The sequence below is a fragment of the Heloderma suspectum genome, chromosome 5 (assembly GCF_057233095.1).
Source record: "Heloderma suspectum isolate Gila_16-S chromosome 5, 16-S_ref, whole genome shotgun sequence".
Taxonomy (NCBI): Eukaryota; Metazoa; Chordata; class Lepidosauria; order Squamata; family Helodermatidae; genus Heloderma; species Heloderma suspectum.
The window spans coordinates 119,178,920-119,198,273 of NC_139462.1; the positions used below are offsets into that span (position 1 = coordinate 119,178,920).

Sequence of the window (19,354 nt, forward strand, 5' to 3'; positions counted from 1 at the left end):
CCGAATGCGTCGGCGCTCGGCTTCCCAAAGATTCGTGGAGAAATCCTCCGCCAACCCTACTCTTCCATGCTTTTGGACAGTCCCTGCTGCTCAGCCCCTCTGCTGCTCCTCCACTCAGCCGTCCCCCTTGCCACCATGTGCTGCCGGCCGCTCTACTGCTGTTTTGAACAGGCAGGCTGAAAATGGCAAGGAGACAAAATGGCTCAGGTGCAGGAAGGCTGAACGCCCATCAGACCTTCGACACCACCTTTGACATCATGACCACGCCCCCAACAACCACACTCAGCGCTTCATTCATGCTAGGGGAGAAATACACGGGGAGGACATGGCACTCCATTTGCACATATCTGGAAAAATACCCCATTTTTTCCATTTGAGGAAAACACGGGATAGGTGGGAGGAAACAGTGGAATAATGACTGGACAACGACAACATCATGTAATGGACCTGCACAATTCAGTGAGTGAGCAACCATGAATGCACAATAAACCTGAGGTGTAGAGATCCCCATAGTTTCCATGGAACTGTTATGGTTGATTGCCTCGCTCCCTTCTAGTTATAGGTGACTGGTGAATTTGGTTGGTTTGGCACAGTTCAAAGTTAGCATTCCAAACTAGGGATGTACGAAAGTGACTTACCTTTAACAAAATTTGATTCGAGGTGGGGGGGAGGCGCTCCGTCGCTCCCCCCTGAAATTCTGGCGGAGGGGAGGCGCTCCATCCCTCCCCCCCGAAATTCTGGCCAGGGGGGGGAGGCGCTCCATCCCTCCACCTCCCGAATCCTGGCCGGCCGGGTGCGCAAATGGCGGAGGCCGTAGCCGCCGCCGTTTGCGTCCCTGCAGTCAGCTGTGATAGGCTACGTAAATGTTTACGTAGCCTATTACGGCTGATTTAAAAGAAAAAAAACGCGCGTCCGCAAAGGGCGGCACCCATGGGCACCGCCATTTGCATTCCTTATTTTGACACATCTTAGTCTACGTAAACATTTACGTAGACTATGGTGAAAATAAGGGGAACGCATCTACGCTATTTGCGTTCCCCTTATTTTCTCCATCTTAGTCTACGTAAATGTTTACGTAGACTAAGACGTGTCAAAATAAGGAACACAAATGGCGGCGCCCATTTGCGTATGTGCGTTTTTTTCCCCTTTAAATCAGCCATGATAGGCTACGTAAACATTTACGTAGCCTATCACGGTATTTTTTAAAAATCTAGCCGTGATAGGCTACGTAAATCTTTACGTAGCCTATCACTTTTTTTTTTTTTTACTGGAAATGGCGGCGGTGGCAGCCAGTCGGAAGACCGGCCACTGCAGCTGCCGCCGCCGAACCACCGCCGGAGCCGCCGCCGCCAGGAAGTTTCGCCCAAGGCAAGTCCCATCCCGGGGGAGAGGCGGGGGGGTGGCAGACCGTTTCGCCACCAATTTCGGGGGGCCGAATGTGCTGGCATTCGGCCATCCCGAGATTCATGGCGAAATTCTCTGACATCCCTATTAACCACTCTGTTCTGTTCTGGATGGGTTCTGGGCATTACAGGGCTAGTAATAATATAATATTACAAGGGTTATCGTTCTCAAGCGTCTCTGATACATGCCATTGTTTTTGGTGTTCTTTCTTTTTTAATAAAGAGGCCGTTCCGTTCCCGGGACCTTGAGGTCATGTAGGTTGAGCAGGAGATAAAAGGTCTCACATGAGCCCAGCGCCACCGTGCAGTTTTGAGGTGGGGTCCAGCACTGGAGAACCATTCGAACCTTTTCTCTGGGCAGAGCACACCCCGCTTTCATCCCCGGCTGTATCTCGTCGCTTTCGACAAAAGCCCTCGGCTTCCTTTTCCGGCAACACGGACTGGGCGGAGGCCCATAATGTGTGGCGAGGGGCGGGGCGGCTAGTGCCGGCGTTTGTAGCTGGCTGAGGCGGGCAGCAGCGGGCGCTCGCTCGCTCGCTCTCTTTCCCCTCCCTCTGTGCCAGCCCTGGCTGCCTGTTCCTGCCCCCTCTGGGATTAGGTCGCGTTCGCTCGCCTTGCCTGCTTGGCACGGGGCAGTCCCGCCGCCGCCGCCGCGTGCCCACTCAGTTCTTGCCTGGTTTGCTCAGTACGCGCGCGAGGCAGTCGCTTCGCTTCTTCGTCGAGCGCAGCCCCCGCGCGCCGCCGGAGTGGGTGGCACTGAGGGCGCAACGCAACCGCCGAGCCCCCCGCGCGGGACAGGATGGCGCGCAGCCTCCCTAAGGTAGGTCGCTGGATGGAGAGGCGTAAAGTTGGGGCGCGCGCACCAGGTGGGGGATTACGTAGCTACTACGGCATTCAGTGAGGTAATTTCAGAGGAGGGTGAGAGATGATGAGGGTATTTGGGGGTGGTGGTTGCTGACGTTGAGCAGGATGACCGAGAAGGAGCACAAGAGTGAGCGCCCGGCTGCGGGGTGCGAGGGGATACAGCGAACAGATAGCTCGAGGGGGGAGCAAAACGGGCGGCGAGAGCCGGGGGGATACAGCGCACCCTCACGGGGAGGGAGCGTGTGAAAAGCAGGAGGCAGAAGCTGACTGAGGGAGCTGTGGCGAGCCAGCTGGCGGCGACGCTTCGGATGCCGCTTGGAGAGCTCCTGTGCGCGCGGCCAGTCCGGGCTGCCTCTGTTTGCGGCGTCTTTCAGCGGAATGGGACGACTTTGGGGTTTCCGCCTTCCGCATAGGTAGGACAAGCAGCTTGTACCCAGCTGCCTTATTGCAGAACGCTTTCGGGAACGAGATACATAGTTGAGAAAGAATAGGTCTCCTCCAGTCTCCTCAGGTGTGGCGCAGAGGAGGGATTTTATTTTATTGAAGAGGTGTAATTTGTCATAGGGTGAATGAAGCTGCACTTGTCAGAATTCCCTTCAATATTATTATTATTATTATTTCAGTTAGAATGTTCAACGTGCCTCACATATACTGTCTAGTTGCAGTCTGTACAACAGCCGTATAATGTAGCAATATCAACTCCCTCATTTTGCCAGGAGTGGGAACTGAGGCTGTGACAGGTTGCCTAAGAACACCTGATGAGTTCATGGCAGGGACAAGATAAGAATTGGGGGTGGGGTGGGGCCTTTCTGATTCATAGCTCAGACCCTTAGCTACTAGGCTACTGGAGCCCCATCCTCATTTGCATCTGGTTTTCTTAAATGTTTAAATCTTGGGCAGTAGGGAATCTTGGCGGCAACTGGCAGCTACCTAGATCCTTCTGCCTATGCCAAGGAAGAAGCTCTGTGTCTGATCCCCTCTGATGAGAAACCCTCTCTGAACGTTAGCTCACTTGGAAAGCAGATGACTTGGACTTTAGCAGCAGGGAGGTTGCAGCTCTTGCAACTTAATTACAATTGTGACCCATTAAGGGCAGACAATAAGTACAGATACCTAAGAGTTATGGTTCACTGGAAAGTAATGAACGCAGATATGTCAGACTAGAGGCTTCTTGTACTTTTTAAATCTTTTTCAAATGTATGCCCCACCTTACAGCCCACCCAGGATCCTTGGTTCTGTCTTAAAGAGATCCCAAAGCAGGACTTGGTCCATGCACTTCCTTGGTGATACTAAAAGAAGTCTTAGCAAGATTGTCTTTCATTCAGGTACATTCAGACTTAGTTCTGTTCTGTGTGGAAGTCGCTATGCTGCACATTTCCACCCTAAGTACATGCTGGGTGTGTGTGTATTCCTCATGGGCTGTATAAGATAATTCAGTATTCTGACTAAGAAGATGACAGAAGGAGAAGTTCAAATTCCTCATTCTTTTCACAAGTCGTTCAATATATTGTCTTTCAAAATATGCTGGGAAACTTGAATTCTTGAGTAAGACTTAAATTGCTTTGTTAGGTGGAGTGAAAAATACATGAGGACTGCTTTAATATAATTCCCATTCAGATATGGAAGTGATTCTTCATATTCATGAGAGCTGGCAAGATGCTTGGCCACCAGCAACAGAGTGGTGCAGTGGGAGCATGCTTGGCCCGCAACCCAGAGGTCAGTAGATCAAAAGCATCCTCTACTACCTGGGCCCTGTAGTGGGCTTCCCCCAGTGGTGTACACAATACCAGCTCCCTGCTGGTGGGGCACTTTTGAGGAAGGACCACAGCTCAGTGGTGGAGCACATGCTTTAGATGCAAAAGGCCCCAGGTTCAATCCTGGTATCTCCAGATACAGCTGAGAAATACTTCTGTCTGAAACCCTGGGAAGCTGCTGGAAATAGATAACACAGGGCTAGATGAACCAATGGTATAAGGCAGCTTCCTATGTCCTCTTTTCTATAAATTAAGTCTTTATGGTATTAGCAGGCAGAAACTGTGAAATAACAGTTAACAAATAACAAATCAAATTTTATTGTTTTCATTGATACAAAATTATTTCCAGTTTTTTATATTATTTCTCTCCTTTGGTAATCTGGTTTTATCTTTTTCAAATATCCTTGATATGCCAGACAATACCACAAAAAGGAGATAACATCCCCGATTTTATATATATAGTCTGATGTGTTTGAGGCAAAGAGAGTGGAACAGAGGATTCGGTAAAACTCATAATCCCCTCTCAGAAAGAGAAAGAGAAACAAGATGTTCTGTTTATTTGGCTACTTTGACAGAACCAGCATATGTATAAATACCAAATTACTTTTTGTTGAAACTGGGAAGGGAAGGTTTAAAGGTGTGTGTCAAAACTGATTACAACCAATGCCATCATGTCTCAAACATGAAAATAAACTGCACTGACTACATGTCTTATTCATGGCTTCATTTTCCTTTAAATTATTCTACATTTTAGTTAAGTGTAATTCATATTTCTGGTTTTCCCCACAACTTCCTCTAAAACTGGCTGAACTTTTCTAAACTAACATTCTTTGTATGTGCAAAACTTCATTTATTTATTACATATATACCCTGGCTGATACCTGCTTAACTTTAACAACGTACCAGTACCATGAACCCACCAGTGACAGTTCATTCAGATGTGAATATAGACTGTGTGATGCAGCTGTGTAATGGCATACAATTTGGCCCTAAAGTCATCTTGATTTAGGTCCTATTAATGCAGTACAGTGCAGTCTTATAACTATTCAGAAGTAAACCCCATTGAGTTCAATGGGGTTTATTCTCTGGTAAGTGGGTTTAGGATTGCAGCCTCCGTGCAGTGGCAGGGAAACAATAAAATGTTTCCTCATGATCTAGCTCCATGGTGACCTCAGTAGTACATGGAAGGTCGGGTAATCTGGGATCACCCTAATTATATTGTTACCTCCAGTGCTGGCATCACTCTCATGAAGATGATGTGGGATGTTGTTATAGCATTAGGGTAACCTCACATGCTCACATAGCCTTCTACGTGCCAAAGCAAAGTGAAGGCAGGCCTCAGAGAAGCAGTATGTATGTATTTAGTCAGCTATCATACTGCTTATGGTAGCTTATGAATTGGGCATTAGATAGTGAAGAAATACCCTTTGTAGTTTATTTGGCTCTCTGTTTGAATTATATAGTTTGCACATTAAGCTTTCTTCCATTATAGGTGAAAATCACCCCTATGACCTGTTTAACAGCAAAAATGTATAGAATTGGACATACTTGCTGTTGCAGCAGCACAGTGTAAAAGCCACTGCATTAGCCAGTCATTGCAGAGATGCTATTCTGGCACTGTAACCAAACATTCCAGTGAAATACTTAGAATAGGGTTGCTGGAGTAGGTGTAGAATTGCTCTCTACAGTACACTTTCTGTACTTTGCTTAGTTTCTTGATTGGCTTAGACTAGGATGACAGACTGATCTCTGTATTAATTTTTTTAATGTACTAAAGTACAAATTAATATCAAACAACAGTTAAGATCACAATAAAATAGATATTGTGCATTAATGGATTGAGGACGGGGGGGGGAATAAGATTTCAAACAGTTAAAACACTCCTCAGTTGAAAAAGAATATGATTAAATAGCTTCAGACTCCACATTTGAGTTCTAACGTCATTGTATCTTAATATATTGTTCCAATAGCAAAGAAACAGGTATAATAATTAACAAAGAAATTAATTGCATTTGAATTTCCTACTCAGCTACATAGAATTGCTGTAGTTTTTTCAGGATCATTTGTTCCAGATTTTCTGAAGCAACTCTCTCAAATACTATTTTTTATCATTGGTGAGCATTAGTGGTCAGGTCATAATTTTTCAGTTAAGCTGGAGGGGCTGCCAGGAAAGATTAGGCAACCTAATGGAAATGCTGGGGATGGTTGTGCAAACTACCAGTGTTTTTTAAAAAATGAACAAATGGGCCTAGGAAACTGACAAAGGATTTATTATAAAATACCATGATGAGTCACAACTCTAGGGAGGTGAGCCTTTGGGAAAGAGAAAAGGCTTTGAACATTTTTACTTCCTCAATGTCTTTTTTTTTTAATAACCTTTTGGGTTTGAACAAATAAATATATTGCATAATGGATACATTGTGGAATCAGGAAAGAATTTGATTTTCATTGGGTTTGAATATTTGTGACCGTTTGGGGGTATATGAAGCAGATATGTACATGATATGTACATATCTACACTGTGTACATATTATATCTATACATAGTTTGTTATTTGATATAGTGGATTAGTTTACATTTTATTATATTCTGCTTGGAATTTGGGAAAAGTAGGAAAGGGGGTATACTAGTGCGTGCAGGCACATATCCAGATAAATGTGTGGGAAGTGTACCATATTTCAAGGTGGAACTGCATGTTGCCTCTGCAGATACGTGCTCCAGAAGCACGTGTGTGTGTCTGTGTGTGCATTTGTAGAGAGGGAAGGGAGTGCTGAACTCATCCACTTCTACAAATGTGTACACACACACACCCGACATATACACACATTTCACCATAACTAGGGATGGACAAATAAGTTTTGTGTGTATTCAGTCATGTCCGTTCCATACAATTTTCGCATCAGCCTGCTAATTTAAAAAAAAATGCACGAAAATTTACATTTATTTTTGTTAGCAACTTTCCCTAATATATGCAGTTTTTGAGCCAGGTACTGCATTGCAAAATTTGGAGAAGTACATAACCCAAAGCATACGGTGCTCCAATCTGCATATTGGTCTGGGAAGTGCAACCAGAATTATTTCCGATCTCAAAGGCAGAGGGAAAAAATAGCTAAAATAAGTAGGGGAACTTTGCAGATTAAAATAGGCAGGTTGGGACCACTGTACATGGGAAGTGGAGGGTTAAGCCTACCCACCCCGAGCCACTTGCTTCCTGAAATTCAGCACCACATAGTGGGGGGGGCGCTTTCAGGAAACAAGTGGGTGGGGGAAAGGTTTAACCTCTCTGCATGCAGTGGTCCTGATCCAGGTCAGGGCTGTCATTCTAAATGTTCCAAAATAGATAAATGATTACAATCTCAGGGGTCCCAACAGCTGTCATTCCAGTCTCTCATTGCTATTCCCCATCTTTTCTCCTTTTCAGTGTGATTAATATGTTTTCTTTATTAAAAATACTTCTAATGTGCCTTTAACATTTCTATAAAAGTGAGGTTCAAATAAATAAATAAATAATAAAATGAACATTTAAATAATAAAACATAAAAATAAGATAAACCGTTTTTATCCCTGTGAGAAGAATATTTTAAAATCATATTAAAGTAAATATCAAAATTAGTATTTAAAATAATAAAACAGAACAATATAAACAATCTTATTTCATTTCTATTCCTGTGGTCCATTCCATATATGAAACAACTGTAACTCCACCCACTTTTGGCTCTGCCTCCACCCACTGGTGGAATGCAGACCCCGAAAGATCACTGTAATATGGTCTGGAAAAAAAGTTCCCCTCCTCTGATATCAAGGACCAGGTGAAAAATAGGTTGTTCGCTGTTTCTTCTATAATTACATATTCCGGTAAATTATGCTATCCTGTTTAGACATATGGATTCTGTAAGTTACGACCTCCCCTAGGAATAGAATGAACATTTAGACAGGTTTTGTTTGGTATGAAATGTTCTATTCAGAAATGCATAATTTCTAAATTTAAACTATTCAAGAGAACACTTACATATTGGACTATTTGTGGCTTCAAAACCCTGCCAGCAGAGAAACAGAACTTGCAGTACAACCATCATAAAAAGTACTTTCAGGCTAAAGTGTTTTTAAAATGAACAGTGGGAGGCACAAAAACATTTTTTACCAGAATATTTTGTCACTGAGAGTTTTTAGTTGTACACATGAGAATGATATTTGAATCATAGGGGCCCTCCTGTTGCTGCAGAGATTAGAAATAAGGGAAGGGCTTCACTTCTTAGAAATAGCAAGGGAAATATTTCCCTTCTCTCCAGTCTCTCAGGAGAGACTGGAGATAACGGAAGAGTTTCCCTTGTTAGTTCTGCTTTAACAAAGAAAAGTCTGGTGTGTTCCCCATGGCTCTACATCCTTCACTGGACTGAGGGTTGCATGCAGGCTGTGCGCTGAGGGTTGTGTCAGATCAGGACTGAGAAGACCAAAGTTCAAATTGGGGCAAAAAATCCCAACTTCAAGTATAGCCTGATGGGATCTGAGCTAGCAGTGACAGACCAAGAAAGAGATCTTGGGGTTGTGGTGAACAGCTCAATGAAGATGTCAACCCAGTGTGCAGCCACTGTAAAAGGCAAACTCCACGTTAGGCATAATTAGAAAAGGGATTGAGAATAAAACTGCCAAAAATGAGATAATGTCTGTGAGCTCAATGTATGATATACAACTAAGATAAGAAGTAGAGAATAATAATAAGAATTTGTTGTGTAAGGGGAGCCAAAATTGATATCTTAGAATCTTAAGAGATATTTTAGTGTATGTGTATTGTGTGTTTATGTTGTTGTTGTATTTTGTTTTTCTTTTGTTTAAAAAAAATAAAAATTATTATATAAAAGAGAGAGAGAGAGAGGGGGGGGGGAGAATAAAACTGCCAACATCATACTGCCCCTATACAAATCTATGGTGCAGCCACACTTGGAATACTGCGTACAGTTCTGGTCACCATACCTAAAAAAGATATTGTAGATCTGGAAAAGGTGCAGAAAAGGGCAAGTAAAATGATCAAGGGGCTGGAACATCTCCCCTACGAGAGAAGGTTACAGCAGCTGGGATTGTTTAGCCTGGAAAAAAGTAGGGATGGGGGAGAATTCCGCCACAGACCCCAGTGAGGCGTATCACTGGGGCAGGGTGAGTCTCCAGACGCAAATGGCGTAGTGGGTGCCATTTGCGGCCGTAAAGCTAGGAGATTAGCCTAAATGCAGCTGGGAGCCAGCCTGCACAGATTCCGGGGGGGAGGGACGGATCACCTCCCCCCCCCCGCGGACCCCCCCACTGGAACGGCAGGTGAGTGTTCCATACATCCCTAGAAAAAAGAAGGGTAAGGGGAGACATGATAGAGGTGTACAAAATTATGCATGGTGTGGAGAATGTAGATAGGGAGACATTTTTCTCCCTCTCTCAAAATACTAGAACCCGGGGTCATCCCATGAAGCTGATTGGTGGGAGATTCAGGACAGATAAAAGGAAGTACTTCTTCACACAGCACATATTTAAACTATGGAATTCGCTGCCACAGGAAGTAGTGATGGCCACCAGTTTGGATGGCTTTAAAAGGGGGTTAGGACAAATTCCTGGTGGAAAAGAGTATCAATGGCTACTAGTCTTGATGGCTATGTGCTATCTCCAGTACCAGAGGCAGTGAGCCTATGTACACCAGTTGCTGACGAATGTGAGTGGAAGGGTGCTGTTGCATTCATGCCCTGCTTGTGGGTCCCTGGTTGACAGCTTGTTGGCCACTGTGTGAACAGAATGCTGGACTAGATGACCCTTGGTCTGATCCAGCATGGCTCTTCTTATGTTCAAATGCAGCTGACTGGGTGACCTTGGGCCAGTCACAATCTCTTAATCTAACCTACTACTTCACAGGGTTGTTGCATGGAAAAAATGAAAGTCGAGGAACTATTTATTAATTAAAAGTATAAATTGCACCCTCCGCCTATGCCACCAGGAACTCCAGGAAGGGTGGGATATAAATATGCTAAAATAATGTTTTTAAATGTTTTTAAAAATACATAGGCCATCCTGATCATGAATGTCACATCAATTTTGGCCTTAATTTTGAGCTCATAAAATGACTGTAATGATACTGTAAAGATTCAAGTAGTAAGAAAATAAGAACATTTTGTGGCACTTTAAAGACATATTTATTGTGAATTAGAGCTGCACATGCATGTGTGCATGTATGTTTCAAGAAATTCAAGAAGCTTTATGGCACAATAAACATGTTTGTATGTATTCTTTAAGGTGCCACAAGACTCTTTGCTGTATTTGATGCAATGGACTGATATGGCTATCCCTCTGGATTTTTTTTTAATTGGATCAAAATATTTATATAGGAGACCCAAATTGGTTATGTCCACATTGATAATAATAATAAAACATTTTAAAAGAATTTCCAAAATCCATATTGCTGTAATGTTTTGGTTTTTTTTAAGCAAAGAGAGGGGGGAAAGTGACAGATGGAGTCTGCATTTGGTTACAGTCTCAAGGAGGATGGTGGGAGGAGGCTGCAGAAATTCAATTTTGGCTCTACCAGTTACAGAGGTGTTCTTTTTATTACATTTATATCCCATCTTTTTTCCTCTTGCAAGGAACCTAAGATGGCTTAGATGATCCCCTTCTCTCCATTTTATTTGTACAATAGCCCTGTGATATAGGTCAGGCTGAGAATCAGTGACTGACCCAAAGTCACCCAGTGAGCTTCATGTCCGAGTGGGGATTAGAGCCCAGACAGATCTAGTCTGAGTGAGGGCTAGGGCCCAGTCTAACACTCTATTACTGGCTATGTTCCCATAGATACGTGTACAAAATCATGCACATTCTGACGAGACCCACGCATTCACTTATAAGCAATCTTTAGACATTGGCAAATAGACTGTCTATTGCTAAGAAGGCAATTCCCACCCAGAGAGATCCATACTCAGACAAGGATGAAGAGGATAACACCACAACAGCACATTTATTAACGGTTTACAGGGATTCACATGCACAAGCTGATTTGGGGAAAATTAGCAAAGCATTCAGGCTGCACGTGGGACCCTCCCAAGGGTGGCTGGGAAGACGAAACAATGGTTGATTCTCCATTCTTGAAAATATAAAATGCAACTGTGCCTTAATAACCATCTCCATCCTTAGGCAAAACACACAGGTTCCTTGGAGCTGGAAAACTGTTTTTCCACTATATAACCTGTAGGTGGCACTGTGGTATAGCAGAATAGCACAAATACACAAGAGGAAATCACACTTTCTTTCGCTTCCACAATTAAATGCCACATTTTCCCTGCTCTAAGAAAAACTTGCAGAAAATGATAGTTAGACTCAGAAGCGAAACTGGAGGGTCACAATGTCATCTAAAGAACCCATAAACAACCATGAGCAGGGAATGATGAATACACAATAAATGCCTAGGGTAGAAAAGCCCTTAATTTACTTCTGTTTATAATCATAGAATCATAGAATAGTAGGGTTGGAAGGGTCCTATAAGACCATCGGGTCCAACACCCTGCTCAATGCAGGAATCCAAGTCAAAGCATCCCTGACAAGTGGCTGTCCAGCTTCATAGGATCATAGAATCATAGAATAGTAGGGTTGGAAGGGGCCGACAAGACCATTGAGTCCAACCCTGCTAAATGCAGGAATCCAAGTCAGAGAATCCCTGACAGATGGCTGTCCAGCCTCGTCTTGAACACCTCCAGTGTGGGAGAGCCCACCACCTCCCTAGGGAATTGGTTCCATTGTCATATTGCTAACAGGCTGGACGTTTTTCCTGATGTTCAGCTAGAATCTGGCTTCCTGTAACTTGAGCCCATTATTCGGTGTCCTGCACTCTGGGATGATCGAGAAGAGATCCTGGCCTTCCTCTCTGTGACACCCTTTCAAGTACTTGAAGAGTGCTATCATATCTCTCCTCAGTCTTCTCTTCTCAAGGCTAAACATGCCCAGTTCTTTCAGTGCCTCCTCATAGGGCTTTGTTTCCAGTCCCCTGATCATCTTCATTGCTCTCCTCTGAACCCTCTCAAGTTTGTCTGCATCCTTCTTCAAGTGTGGTGTCCAGAACTGGACACAGTACTCCAAATGAGGCCTAACCGGTGCTGAGTAGAGGGGAACTAGTACTTCCCGGGATTTGGAAGCGATGCTTCTATTAATGCAGCCCAAAATAGCATTTGCCTTTTTTGCAGCGACACCACATTGTTGGCTCATATTCAGCTTGTGATCGACAACAATGCCAAGATCCTTCTCACTTGTAGTATTGTTGAGCCACATATCCCCCATCTTGTAACTGTGCATTTGGTTTCTTTTTCCTAGGTGCAGAACTTGGCATTTATCCCTATTAAATGTCATTCTGTTGGTTTCTGCCCAGCACTCCAGCCTATGTTGAAGAGCATTGGGCCCAGGACTGAGCCCTGTGGTATCCCGCTCATCACCACTCCCCAGTTTGAGAAGATCCCATTGATAAGCACTCTTTGAGTCTGATTCTATAGCCAACTGTGGATCCACTGGATCATTGTTTCATCTAGCCCACTTTGAGTTAGTTTGCTAATCAGAATATCATGGGGCACTTTGTTGAAAGCTTTGCTGATGTCAAGGTATATTATGTCCACAGCATTCCCACAGTCCACAAGGGAGGTTACCTGATCAAAAAAGGAGATCAGATTAGTCTGGCAGGATTTGTTCTTGACAAATCCATGTTGCCTTCAAGTCATCACTGCGTTGTTTTCAAGGTGCTTACAGATGGATTGCTTTATCATCTGCTCCAGAATTTTCCCAGGGATTGATATCAGACTGACTGGTCTGTGGTTCCCAGGTTCCTCCTTTCTACCCGTTTTGAAGATAGGGACAACATTAGCCCTCCTCCAGTCATCTGGCACTTCACCCGTCCTCCATGATTTCTCAAAGAGAATAGACAGTGGTTCTGAGAGCGCTTCTGCCACTTCCTTTATTCCTCTAGGGTGCAGTTCATCTGGCCCTGGAGATTTGAACTCATTCAAAGTAATTAAGTGTTCCTTGACCATATGCCTATCGATCTCAAGCTGCAATCCTGCTCCTTCAGCTTGTACTTCACCTTTGCCAGGGGGCTCATAGACTGAGAAGAAACGACTGAGCCAAAGTAGGAATTGAGCACTTCTGCCTTTTCTTTGTCATCTGTTATTATTTTGCCATCTTTATTTAATAGTTGAACCACCATTTCTTTCCTCTGTCTTTTACTATGCATGTATCTGAAGAAAGCCTTTTTGTTGCTTTTAGCATCCCTCACTAACCTCAGCTCGTTCTCAGCTTTAGCCTTCTTGACGCCACCCCCGCAATTCTGTGCTACCTGCCTGTACTCTTTTTTTGTTGCTTGTCCTTCCTTCCACTTCCGATATGTGTGTTTTTTTGTTTTCAGGTCATCTCTAAGCTTTTTGTGAAGGCACATTGGCTTCTTCTGTTGTCTTCCACCTTTTCTTCTTGTTGGAATTGTTCGTAATTGTGCCGTTAGAATTTCCTTTTTTAAAAACTCCCACCCTCTTGGACTCCTTTTCTCATTAGAGTCGCTTGCCATGGGACTTTACTTATCAGTGTTCTGAGTTTATTAAAATTGGCTTTCCTAAAATCCAGAGTACACATATGACTACACTCGGCTTTTGCTTCCTTTAGAACCAAGAACTCAAGTATAACATGGTCACTTTCCCCCAGAGTTCCCGTAACTGCTACTTTATCCACTAAGTCATCTCTGTTGGTTAGGATCAAGTCAAGGATAGCTAATCCTCTAGTTCCTTCCTCTGCTTTCTGTAGGAGGAAGTTATCAGCAACACAAGTCAGGAATCTCTTGGAGGGGCCATGTTTTGCAGAATTTGTCTTTCAACAAATATCGGGAAATTGAATTACTACCACATCATGCTTCTTGTCAGCACCACCTTCGTAGGTAGGCATTCACCCCGAGTATTTTTCTTTCCCTTTCTATCCATCTTCTAACTACTGGAAGGATGGATGAGAAAACTATCTGGGCCCCAAAGTTCTTGAGTTTCCTTCCCAAGAAATCACGTCAAGTCTGATTGATCAAGTCTACATGATTTCTTCATAGCTCCACTTGGTGGTATCATTTGTTCCTACATGAATGAGAAGAAAGGGATACCTGTCAGTGGGCTTTATGAATGTAGGCAACCCTTCAGTCACATCTATAATCTGTCCTCCTGGGAGACAGCATACCTGGCGAGTCCATGGGTCTTCATGACATACTTGGGTTTCAATCCCATGCAGCAAGAAATCTCCCACCGCTACTACTCTTCTCTCCTTCTTGTTGTAGGCTGTGGTTTCATTGCCTCTGCCTCTTGGTCGCTCTCATGCAGGTTCCCCTGTAATTCTTTCTCTGCAGGCTGCCCTCTGGTCTCATCCTCAAGTACTTGGAAATGGTTCCATAGTTCCACTGGTGTAGAGTGGTTTCTAGTTCTTCTGCTCCTGTCACCCTTTTCAAAGGAGTATCCTCTACTTCATTTCTCGTCACCTCAGCAGTTTCCACTTCTGCCTCACCTTGCTGTTGCTCTTCTAGCTTCTGTTCTTCACTTTGCTGCTGTAGTTCCACCGTTCTGTCCAAAAACTCTTTGTCTTCTCTTATTCCATGGAGGGTTGACACTCACTACTCCAGTCCTCTTACTTTTTCTTCTAACAGAACTTGCACTTGTTGCACATGTAGGCCATGTTGATCTCAGGCAGGCAAACAAACATTGCACAGACCTTGCAGGTCACTACCACTGGAGAGCCTTTTCTTTCCATAGTCTCTATTCCCTTTTTGTTTCTAGCTTTCTGATTGTACTGGAATAGCCTGTGCTTTGTCCTCTGTTCACTGGGGGTTAAAAACAGAGTCCTGCTCGTTGCCTTTGTCTCCTCTTCCACTGCAACCCCCTTGGCCAACTCTTGTTTGCTCGCCCTGTTCACTCACCCTGATGGCGCGTTCTCTGGGAGCTTGCTTGCTTGTATAGCCGCTAGACCAGCTGAAGCAGCTTCCTCTGCTCTGCTCAGCTAGGAGGCAGGAAACAAAAAATCTTGCACAGCATTTTGTGACCCTTGAGTTGGCCTAATAAAGGTATTATGGTGACATGGATTTGGGGGGGGGGTCTTTTTGCATTTTTCTTTTGGCCAATACAGCTACCTTTGCTCCATATAAAACATGTTTGTAAGAATCCAAGCACAGAACATATTCCCTTCTTGTACCAGTGAAGCCCCATTAAAAACCTGGAATAGAAATTATGGCATTCAAAATGTATGTTTAATGCATGAGGAATACGAAAAACTACCAATATTTCTCTAGGGGCGGGGGTTGAATATTTATAAGTGGAAGAAAATTAGACCAAATGTTATCTCATGTTAACGTAGATCTCATGTTAACGTAAAAATAATATTGATCATGTAGTGATTGTAGTAATTTAGATACATTTCCTTACAAGAAACATTGGGATGGGAATTTGGAGATCATCCCTGGAGAGTGGGGTGACGGGGTGGAGCCTGGACTGGCTGAGAGAGTTCCAGCAAAGAATTGCTTGTTGTTACAACTCTATTTAATAAAAACCACCATGTTATCCTCTTAAGATATGGACCCAAACTTATAACAGAGCATAGGTGCATTATTTGAAGTGCTATTTCTAACCTGTTTCTTTTTTGTACCTAGTGAATATTCTGCTTAAGAAATACGTATGTCATTGAAAAAAAGGATCTCAGCTTCCTCATGATGGTCTCTTCGTGTACTGTTTGCTAGGAGTGTGAAAGAAGACTGGACCTCTGCCATGGCCATTTTTCTGTTGGGAGCAGCACTGCTTATTGTGCAACCTCAGGCAGTACCTTCTCGACCAGCTACCAGCTCTAAGGCTGAGACTACTGCTCAGAAAGGGCCCTTTAAGAAAAGTGACTTCAAACAATGTATAAGTCCTAATGGGACACTCCAGCAACTTCCACAGACTGTCATCATTGGTGTGCGGAAAGGTGGAACAAGAGCCTTACTAGAGATGTTGAGCCTCCATCCAGACATAGCAGCAGCAGAAAGTGAAGTCCACTTCTTTGACTGGGAAGAGCATTATAGAAATGGATTCCAATGGTATATTAACCAAATGCCACTCTCTTGTCCTCACCAGATAACAGTGGAGAAAACCCCGGCATATTTCACCTCGCCCAAAGTGCCTGAAAGAGTTTATAGAATGAACAAACTTATCAGATTGCTTCTTATTTTACGAGACCCAACCGAGAGGGTATTGTCAGACTATACACAAGTCTTCTTTAATCACAGGCAAAAACATAAGCTGTATCCCTCCATCGAAGAATTCCTAGTTAAAGATGGCAAACTCAATATGAACTACAAGGCAATAAACAGGAGTTTGTATTATGTTCACATGCAAAACTGGTTGAAGTATTTTCCTCTGGATCACATTCACATTGTGGATGGGGACAAGCTTATCAAAGATCCTTTCCCAGAAATAGTTAAAGTAGAAAGGTTTTTAAAGCTGTCACCTCAGATAAATGCTTCAAACTTTTATTTCAATAAAACAAAAGGCTTTTACTGCCTAAGAGACAGTGGTAGGGACAGGTGTTTACATGAGTCAAAAGGAAGAGCACACCCCAAAGTAGATCCAATTTTACTTGAAAAACTGTATGGATATTTTCACGAACCTAATCAGAAATTCTTTGAGCTTATTGGAAGAACATTTGACTGGCACTGAATATGGTATTAAGTCATAGAGAGTACATTTAGAAAATGAGGGCATTTCAACTATAATTTATTTGAAAATCCATTCAATACTTCTGTATAATATGAGGGTTATAACTGCTATATAAGCTAGTAATATTTTTCTACTTGTTAAATTAAAAAATCTTTTTGTAATGTTTTTCATAGTTGTTTAACACTGTATTATGAATATGAAAAAACAAAAATATTTCATGGAAGAAAGTCTTGAGATTGTGGCTTTTAAATATGTGTATATATGTAAAATACAAATGTCATAAAATACAACATCTGTTTCCCCTTTTCCCCCAAATCCAAGGTTTTGAGGACACTGCATAAGATCCTCGTTAGGGTGGTATTATGCTGGTGAGTTTCAACTAAGGTGTCATGGTAACACAAAGGCCCTTTAACCAATTTTATAAGTGATAACTTATTAATAGGAATTTTATGAACAGTATTGTATTGACAGGGATTTTCAAAGTTTTTCATCATAAACTTTCCTGGGTCAAGAAGAAAGTGGCTGGATCTATCCCTTACAGAAGGTGGAGTTACTGATTAGAGATGTAACATTTCCAGAAATTTTGAGGCCATGGGAAAAAAAACCTTATTTTTCTGGGGGTGGGGAGTGTGGAAAAATTGGAAATGTTGGAAAAATTGAAAACTTAGCAATACTTTTTTTTTTCTTTTTAGCACTCTACAGATCTAAAGTCACTTTGTTGCTTTAAGACAGCCTTTCCCAACCTGGTACCCTCCAGATATTTTGGACTTTCGCTCCCATCAGTCTCGGACAGTATGGCCAATGGACAGGAATGCTGGGCACTATAGCCCAAAACATCCAGAGGACACCAGGTTGGGGAGGGCTGCTTTAGGAACATAATATAACATTTAGCCTTTATGAGCAAACTAACTTATAAGTTAGTTTGCTCATAAAGTTATTATATTTTAAAACTTTTAAAAGTAAACTTAGTAAATTTGTAATTATTGTCTGAATAGGTTAGAACTACATTAAATGACTGCTACAGCATCATAGAACAAAATCAAAGCTGTCAAGAATGCACAGTTACTGTCAAGAATGCACAGTGGTGACTCTAATCACATGTTGGGAAACAGCATAAATGTTTATCAGTAAAATATACTTTAAATCAATTTTAATAAGGAATGAAAGAATTAACTATGCTGGGAATCTTACAGAGGATTAAAAATATTTTCCCCATGGCTTCATTATTTCCAGACATTTTGCATCTCTAGTCTTTCTATAAAAGTGTTCTTATTACATAGTTTTTAGAAATCATTTTGCAGGGAGTAAAGGCTGGGTAACAATATATATACTTTGTCTTAAATTCTAAAAGAAAATATTTCATAATCCAAAACTGTTAAATTTTTCCAATGTGGGGAGGGGGAGAAACAAAAATGGCCCTTGGAAAAAATGGGAAAACCTCTTTTCTTTTTTTAAAGAATCCAGTTTTTCCCAGGCCTTCACATCTCTACTACTGACAGAATTTGCTGTAGTCAAAGGCAAGGGACGTGACCTTGCAGTAGAAAAGGGATGGGGCTGTTGCATCCTGAAACAGAGGTATTATAAGGAAACATAGTCCTCTGAAAACTATTATGAAGAGTTTGCTTTATCAGCCACAAAATTAGTCGGTAAACATTGTGTCAGGAGGCAGAATGCTAAACCAATTCATAAATGGGGGCTAAGTTGGCCTCCTGAAGGATTAAGCAGGAACTTGTTCTTTCTCTAGGAATTGTGGACCTCTGTATGTGTCATAAACACCAGGTTTTGAGAACAGTGGCTTTAGAGTATGTGATGTAACTTACTCCGTCATATTGAATGTTTGGCAGGCTATTTTTAAAAACAATTGGAACAAAATCTACACTTAGCAGCTTTAAAACCACAGTTTGTGTGAACATGCTTGTGTATGCATTTATGAACTTAAACCACATGATCTGTTAGGTTGCTGCATTTTAAAAATCTGTTTTATTTTTATATCTTATAAAAGGGTGCAATCCCATGGCTGCTAGTCAGCGGCTAGACAGCCATAGGATTGGTTGGTTCCCGGAGAACCAACCTCCACCCCTCCCACGCCGCCTCATAGGCAGCGCAGATCGGCCCCGTGCTCCGTGCTCAGAAGAGCAGTGCAGAGCAGGGGAAATGGCATTTCCTGGGGGCAGGGTGGGGAGGTTGGAAGTGGCGGTACAACACTTCCTATGTGTTGTCCAGCCTCCCTACCCCGCACTCCGAGGTCCAGCGGCTGGGCAGCTGAAATCGGCTGTCTAGCCGTGAAAGCAGGGCAGCAGGAGCGTGGAGAAGATCCACGCCGCAGTACTCTTCCCTCCCTGCACTGTATAGGCGGTCGCCCCCGCGGTCGGAAGTGACTGTCAATCCCCACAGGATTGCTCTTTAAATTAATCACCCGGCATAGAATGATGCCATCAGAAAATAATAGAGTTGGTGGAGAGCTTGTAGACCATTTCGTCCAGTCCTTTGCTCATTGCAGGAAACTGAGAGCTAGAGCATCTCTGACCGAGCTATCCCACCACTGCTGGAAGACCTCCAGTGAGGAAGAGTCATCCTCAAGTAACTGGTTCCATTGCTGAACTCTTACCAATAAGCTCTCCTAATA

At 42.9% G+C, this 19,354-nt stretch overlaps 1 protein-coding gene across 4 annotated transcripts; it reads left to right on the forward strand.

The window, feature by feature from the left end:
* The first annotated feature begins 1,885 nt into the window (after positions 1-1,885).
* Positions 1,886-18,516, forward strand: HS3ST1 (heparan sulfate-glucosamine 3-sulfotransferase 1). Of its 4 annotated transcripts, none has more exons than XM_084857109.1 (2): positions 1,886-2,223; positions 15,687-18,516. In XM_084857109.1, exon 2 carries the CDS (start codon positions 15,802-15,804, stop codon positions 16,726-16,728), a length of 927 nt encoding a protein of 308 aa, XP_084713235.1. In that variant the 5' UTR covers positions 1,886-2,223; positions 15,687-15,801; the 3' UTR covers positions 16,729-18,516. The 4 variants fall into 4 exon arrangements, with proteins under 4 accessions (XP_084713235.1, XP_084713237.1, XP_084713236.1 ...); XM_084857111.1 differs by having other exon boundaries at positions 1,892-2,223; positions 15,774-18,516; XM_084857110.1 differs by lacking the exon at positions 1,886-2,223 and adding an exon at positions 2,314-2,680.
* Positions 18,517-19,354: the final 838 nt, after the last annotated feature.

Bases quoted from the DNA above. Each gene is read 5' to 3' on its own strand.
- HS3ST1 (XM_084857108.1), top strand. From the start codon at position 2,646: ATGGGACGACTTTGGGGTTTCCGCCTTCCGCATAG. The intron at 2,681-15,773 runs GTAGGACAAGCA...ACTGTTTGCTAG, and splicing joins GGTTTCCGCCTTCCGCATAG to GAGTGTGAAAGAAGACTGGA.